Source organism: Vombatus ursinus, unplaced genomic scaffold, assembly GCF_900497805.2.
Source record: "Vombatus ursinus unplaced genomic scaffold, bare-nosed wombat genome assembly UNPS02009205.1, whole genome shotgun sequence".
In the NCBI taxonomy this organism is placed as follows: Eukaryota; Metazoa; Chordata; class Mammalia; order Diprotodontia; family Vombatidae; genus Vombatus; species Vombatus ursinus.
The window spans coordinates 23653183-23660284 of NW_020948983.1; the positions used below are offsets into that span (position 1 = coordinate 23653183).

At 47.7% G+C, this 7102-nt stretch overlaps 1 protein-coding gene across 2 annotated transcripts; it reads left to right on the forward strand.

Annotated features, from left to right (window-relative positions):
- The first annotated feature begins 332 nt into the window (after positions 1-332).
- Positions 333-4231, forward strand: MEX3B (mex-3 RNA binding family member B). 2 transcript variants are annotated; one of them, XM_027852017.1, is made up of 3 exons: positions 333-402; positions 454-639; positions 1498-4231. In XM_027852017.1, exons 1-3 carry the CDS (start codon positions 333-335, stop codon positions 2940-2942), a joined length of 1701 nt encoding a protein of 566 aa, XP_027707818.1. In that variant the 3' UTR covers positions 2943-4231. The 2 variants fall into 2 exon arrangements, with proteins under 2 accessions (XP_027707818.1, XP_027707817.1); XM_027852016.1 differs by having other exon boundaries at positions 333-639.
- The last annotated feature ends 2871 nt before the right edge of the window (positions 4232-7102 follow it).

Consider the following 7102-nt stretch of genomic DNA (forward strand, 5'->3'; position numbering starts at 1 on the left):
CTACCATCGCTTGGCATTGTGGCCAGGCAGGAACTCCGGGGGAAATCTCATCTTCTCCATTATTATCCCCACCCCACCCCTCCAGAAAATTTGGGGTGGGGAATCAGGTGGGGGGATTCTGCAAGCATTTTATAAGCCGGATTGCACTGAAAGAATAGATAATAAAAGCAAAAAACGGCAGCTGAGCCATCTCTAAGCAGCCGCCCTCCCTCCTCTCTCCTCCTGGCCATCTGCCTTGGGTTTTTCTTTGTGTCTGATCTTTTACTACTGAACCGAGTGCAGGAGGAGGAGGAGGAGGAGGAGGAGGAGGGTGCAGCACACACAGGGGAACTATGCCCAGTTCGCTCTTTGCAGACCTGGAGAGGAACGGGAGCGGCGGTGGCGGCGGTGGCGGCGGTGGTGGCGGAGGAGGCGGCGGCGGCGGCGGCGGCGGCGGTGGCGGCGGCGGCGGAGGTGGAGAAACCCTGGATGACCAGAGAGCCTTGCAGATCGCGCTGGATCAGCTCTCGCTCTTGGGGCTGGACAATGACGAGACCGGCTCCCTGTACGACACTGAGCCCCGGAAGAAGAGCGTGAACATGACTGAATGCGTGCCGGTGCCCAGCTCGGAACACGTCGCGGAGATAGTGGGAAGGCAAGGTGGGTATTTGGAGGAAGTTGGGTGGGCGAAAGAGGCAGAGAGTGGAAGGAATTAAAAGGGGGGTGCTCTTCATGCTGGGTGGACATGTGTGGTATGATGTGTGTGTGTGTCTGTGTGTGTGTGAGTGTGTGAGATATGCGACACTGAAAGCTGAAGTGAACTAGTGATGCTATTATGGGCAGTCCCCCCAGACAAAGAAAGTGCAGATGTGGGTTTTCCCGGAGCCTTGCTGCACCAATGCCAAGATGCACTTTCACCTACTAAAATCACAGCCCCATCTCGCCCACCTTTCCCCTCCTTCGCCCCGGGAAATTTAATTTAATGGGAAATGCATTCAGGGGGAAAATGTGGTCCCTCCTTTTTAAGAGTGTGGGGGGAGGGGGAGAATCTGGGAGAGGAAGAGAAGTCAGAATTTCTAGAAACCGAAATGGAGCATAGAAGAGGAACAATGGGCCCGGGAATCAAGACCATCCGCATTGGGAGGGAGCGATCTTCTCTCAGCCACTCTCCTTTCCCCCTCCAACTGATTTGCTCTGAAGGAATGTGTTGGGCACTAAGTGTTGATCAGCATTTTTTCCCCCAGCTGACTTGTATACGATTTTGCTTTTGAGCCCATGGCAACTGCCGTCTTCTCGAAGGGCTGGGGATCGGATGGGGCTTTTCCTCGAGCTCCAAGCAAACCCGTCCTCCCTGCGAGTGCCCCCGCTCCAGAGTGTATGCATGAGGGAGGAAACGCCAAGTCGCCCCCCATCCCGCCCCGCTTCCCGGGTCTGCAGCCGCTGCCCCCCCCACCTCCGCGGTTATGCCCGGATAATCGGTGTGTTTCTTTCTCTCTTTCCCTACATCCCGGCTCCCAGGTTGTAAAATCAAAGCGCTACGGGCTAAGACCAACACTTACATCAAGACCCCGGTTCGCGGGGAGGAGCCTGTCTTTGTTGTGACTGGCAGGAAGGAGGACGTAGCTATGGCCCGGAGGGAGATCATCTCGGCCGCGGAGCATTTCTCCATGATCCGCGCCTCCCGGAATAAAAACACCGCTCTCAATGGCACGGTGCCCGGGCCGCCCAACCTGCCTGGCCAGACCACCATCCAGGTGCGGGTGCCCTACCGCGTGGTGGGGCTGGTGGTGGGACCCAAGGGGGCCACCATCAAGCGGATCCAGCAGCAGACACACACCTACATCGTCACGCCCAGCCGGGACAAGGAGCCGGTGTTCGAGGTGACTGGCATGCCCGAGAACGTGGACCGTGCTCGGGAGGAGATCGAGGCGCACATCGCCCTGCGCACCGGGGGCATCATCGAACTCACCGACGAGAACGACTTCCACGCCAATGGAACCGACGTGGGCTTTGACCTGCACCATGGGGGCGGCGGGCCCGGCCCCGGCAGCCTCTGGAGCAAGCCTACCCCCAGCATCACGCCCACCCCGGGCCGCAAGCCCTTCTCCAGTTACCGCAACGACAGCTCCAGCTCGCTGGGCAGCGCCTCCACGGACTCTTACTTTGGCGGGGGGACCGGCGGCAGCACCAGCGCCGCGGCCACCCCGCGCCTGACGGACTACAGCCCACCCAGCCCCGCGCTCAGCTTCGCCCACAACGGGAACAATAACAACGGCAACGGCTACGCGTACCCCGGAGGCGAGGCGGCCCCGTCCCCGGACTGCTGCGCGGAGCTGCCAGGCTTCGATCCGGCGCCTGCCCCTCCGCCTGGGGCCCAACTCATCTGGTCCCAGTTCGAGCGGTCCCCCGGCGGGGGCCCAGCGGCTCCGGTGTCCTCCTCCTGCTCCTCTTCCTCCGCGTCCTCGTCCGCCTCGTCCTCCTCCATGGTCTTCCCTGGGGGCGGCGGGGGCGCGTCCCCCAATGCCAACCTGGGGCTGCTGGTGCACCGCCGGCTGCACCCCGGCGTCAGTTGCCCCCGCCTGTCCCCGCCCCTGCACGGCGTGGGGGGCGAGCACCATCTGGCGCGCCGGGTGCGCAGCGACCCCGGCGGCGGGGGCCTGGGGTACCCCGCCTACGCCAACGGGCTGGGCGCTCACCTGCCCGGCCTGCCGCCGTCGGACTCGTCTGCCTCGTCTTCCTCGTCCAGCTCCTCGTCCAGCTCCTCGTCCTCCTCCTCGGGACTGCGGCGCAAGGGCAGCCGCGATTGCTCCATCTGCTTTGAGAGCGAGGTGATCGCGGCTCTGGTGCCCTGCGGGCACAACCTCTTCTGCATGGAGTGTGCCAACCGCATCTGCGAGAAGAGTGAGCCCGAGTGCCCAGTCTGTCACACCGCAGTTACTCAGGCCATTCGTATATTTTCATAAAGGCAAACACACCCACACACTCTCCTCTGCCCTTGCAAACACACCCTCTTTTCTCTCCCAACCTTATACACTCCCCAGATCTAAGATGAGCTTTTAAAGCTGTAGTATCTGCACATTTTTTTAATTTAAAAAAAATTTTTTAAGGGACTTGCCAGGATATTTGCATCAAGTGTACTGTAGCCTGGGGAAATCTCTATACCATCTAAAATGCATGCTATAAAAATAATAGGACAAGGACATTCTATTAGTAATCATTTTTTACACTGTACTTTAAAATAGGAAGCCTCCAAAAGAATATCCCCCAAAGTTTTTTTCTTTCTTTAAAGTAGGAAAAAATGAATAATAATAATAATAATAATGATAATAATGACAATAATGCCTATATCATGTGTGGACTTTTAGTAAGTGTGTCCCTCTTGCTGGTGAGTCCCCTAGAAATGCTTATTCCAGAAATACAGTGGATACTTTTGGAATGTTCTTGAAAGGCAAGGAATGCCTGTGAAACCATGATACTGCAGCTTTATTAAACTTAAAGAAACTGTAACATATCTCTTATATATATTAAAAAAAACGTTTAAAGGTTTTAAAAGAGAAATTGCATTAATACAGATTGAAGTATTTTATTCTTTTTTGACTTGAAAAATTATATTTCATATTGCAAAGATGTTTACAAGTATTTTAATTTAAGTTCAGTGAACTTTTTTGTAGCTGGGTTAAATCTTTTTATTTTAGTATGGCCTTATGGCAAAGAACACTGTATTATTTTAATATCACACAATTGTGACAGAATTACAAACCATAAAATGTGTAATGCTTTGAACAGTATTCTGTTGGGATGGAGATTTTATAGGTTCAGAAAAATCTTTTAAATCTACTTCACCCAGCATATTTTCTATTCAGTGATATAAGACATATTTTATTCTATATTATTACAAAAAAATGGAAATGTTTAAACATGTCAAAGGAACCGTTGACGCTTTCTAACATTTGTATAAATAGAATTCAGTGGAAGTTACAAAAATTCTGTTGCACCACTAGTTTTAGTATTTCTATTTTAATACATTTGTTTACCACTTGTTTATGTATATGTAGGTGATGTTACTTGAGCTTAAATGTACTTTACTGAGCAAAGTTTAAAAAACAAAGTATATTTTATTTTATGATAAAGGGCCTTTAACCTCATGGTCAAATACTAATATTATATTTGCTGAGACAAGATTTGAAATTGTATCAAGAGTTTTATTTTTCTGACATTTAAAGTTCTACATAATAAAGGTAAAACTTAAGTAATGGTGCTACTTCATTTTTTAAGTATTTCTATATAAATAAAGTAAAATATTACAGAATATCAGTCTCTTGTGGTGATTTGACTTTTTTTTTTTTAATTTAAAGAATCAGGGAGTGTAATATTCTGTAGAAAACTGTCCCTCTCCTACTTTGTAAGTGTTTGATGTAGGCTAAACAGCAGGTAAGTTAAAAATACATTGACTTTCATTGTATAATTTATGCACTTATTAGAAGTAATGAACTTGAGAGGTAAGTTATATTTGGCTCTGTAACTCTGCCTTAGGTAAAGGTGTTTTCTCTGAAATGTGCATAGCAGCTGGTCTTATGTTAAGAGTGGTTTCTTTGTGATAAGTAGAGATGATCAGTTCTCTGGCCTTCATACGGACTGGGAGGGGCTCTCATTTAATCTTGATAAATTATGAAGCTTCTTTCCTGATAGGTGTTTGGTTGAGGGGCAGGCTAATTGGCTTTGACAAGCCTGGGGTGTTAACCGTTTGTTGTTTCAGGGAGTTTTTGTTTGCTTTTTGACTGTGTACACCTGCAGGCTGGGCTGGATGGCTTTGGGTTTGGAGCTGAGTGTTTCTGTGTTTGACATCAACCATGCCTTGAGAACTGTGTTGTTCTTAGGATTCCCTAGATTGTTCAAATGCTCTTTGAGCACACTTACTTTGAGCTGCTACCCTGGAGGAAAGGAAACCCAAACACAGGCTTTTCTTCTAATGAAGGGTGGATAATGTGCAGTATCTCCACAGGGAAGTCCAAAAATAGAGATACGTATAGCCTACCTGTTCCTCCTTGCCCCTTTATCAGGGGTCCCTTAAGTCAGGAATGGCCAGTTCAAATCTCTGCAGTAACTGTCTTTGTGTAGCTGTCGCCATTGTTTGCCTAGTCTGCTTTTTATGACACTGTGATGGATAAGGGTCTTGTAGATGCTCGTCAGTAAGGGTGAGAAAATAATGTTATAAAATAATAACCCAACCCATATTGGCAAGTTTTAGCTTTTTGCTTAAATACAGAAAAGCTTTCTAATGTTACCTAACATGTCCTTTTAACTTAAGGTACCTTTTAACTTAACTTGTACTTCCTCTTGTGGTTCTGGGTGTTCCAAGAATAAATTTTCACCCCTCATTCAATTGTTTTTAATTGCTTTGGCCATTACCAAGATCCCTTTTTATGTAATCAAGCTTTCCCTCCTGGTGTACTTTTTATCGTGTAAGAAAAAGGGCTCTGGATAACAAACAAACAAAAATTCACAAGTCCTGATTGAGTTTCTATAGGCTTTTCTTAGGATTTTTGTGGTAGGTGATCATAACTCATAGGCTATTTTAGAGGCTGAGAAAAAGGTTTGATTTGGAGACATCTGTCGGACTGTCCAGTGAGCCATATTTCTTGAGAGTGAGGCCCCCTCTTTACTTACTCAGTGTTGAGATGGATGATCCCCATTTGGTAGAAGGCATCCAGAGTATGGCTTTTGTACCATCTCCCAAGGGTGTGCCCTAGCTGGTAGCAGGGGGCTGTGGAAGGAAGGAAGCAGCTTCTAAGTATTAGCCTTGGCAGTAACAGGAGATTGTGTCTGCAGCAATTCCCCAACCTATTCCCTACTGCTGGAGGCTGTTTCTGCAGCAGAATACCTTGAAAACAGTCCTTCCTTCATCTGTGGTTTTGTGTGTGTGTGTGTGTGTGTGTGTGTGTGTGTGTGTAAACAAAGAAAATACATTTTCACAGCTGGGGAGGGGGGAGGCAAAGGAGGATTTGAATGAAACCCCTGCTCTTTGGCTCTTGTAGGACATCTCACTTAAATACTTAGGTATCTGCTGTATGCTAACTGTACCTGCCTTACTGCATGCTTCTATTCTTGGAACATCTCCAGGACCTGCTAACTATTGTGGTCAGCACAAGGGAAGGAACCAAGAGGTAATGTCCTAAATGTGGAAGACAACAGATTTACAAAGGAAGCATTTTCTTTTTAACCAAACTGATTATAAGTAGACAATATAGACTTACCGTACAGTTGATTTGTGTAGTGCCAGGGTAATCCTGGTTCAAAACTGAAAAGTAGGTCAGTCCCCTTTTCCCCTTCCTCCCTCCCAAACTCTTCTTTCTGCACCTTCTCCCTTTTACCCCTCCAGAGACAACTAGGATATACTGTGGGTAAGAGTGCTGGATTTAGGATTGAGTTGGAATTTTACTTTGGGACACTTGTTTGTCATGTGACAAGTCACTTAACTATTTAGCCTCAGTTTCCTCATCTGTAAAATGGGGGGGGGGATAATAACAGCCTGTACCTCCCAGGGATGTGTTAAGAATCAAATGAGATAATATGTACAATGCTTTGCAAACCTTAAAGGGATATAAAAAGACTAGCTGTTATTATTAGTGGTCTCTCCATGATTCTTCCCTCTACCTTATCTGCACTGACAATTATAGATCTAGTGGGGAACCTGTGGCCCTCTAGGTCTTTAAGTGTGGCCCTTTGACAGAATCCAAACTTCACACAACAAATTCCCTTAAAAAAAGAATTTGTTCTGTAAAATTGGACTCAGTCAAAAGGCACATCCAAGGACCTAGAAGGCCACATGTGGCCTTGAGGCTGCAGTTTCCCCACCCCTGATCTAGAGCCTCAGAAGCCATGCAGTCTAACCCCCTTATTTTGCAGATGAGGAAACTGAGGCCCCAGGGAAGGAAAAGCACTTGAGCAAGGTTATAGGTAGCATCACAGGTGATATTTAAACTCCAAAGGCAAATCTTTCCATTGTCTGCCCCCTTTGGCTTTGAATCCTGCAGTCTTTCTACACTGCCTCTTCTATATTTATACTCCACTTATCAGTCCCCCTTCTCTAATCAATTTAAATCAACCAATACTAGTAGCACCT

Coding starts and splice junctions, on each gene's coding strand:
- MEX3B (XM_027852016.1), top strand. CDS start 333: ATGCCCAGTTCGCTCTTTGCAGACCTGGAGAGGAACGGGAGCGGCGGT. Junction 640..1,497: donor GGAGATAGTGGGAAGGCAAG/GTGGGTATTTGG, acceptor CCCGGCTCCCAG/GTTGTAAAATCAAAGCGCTA.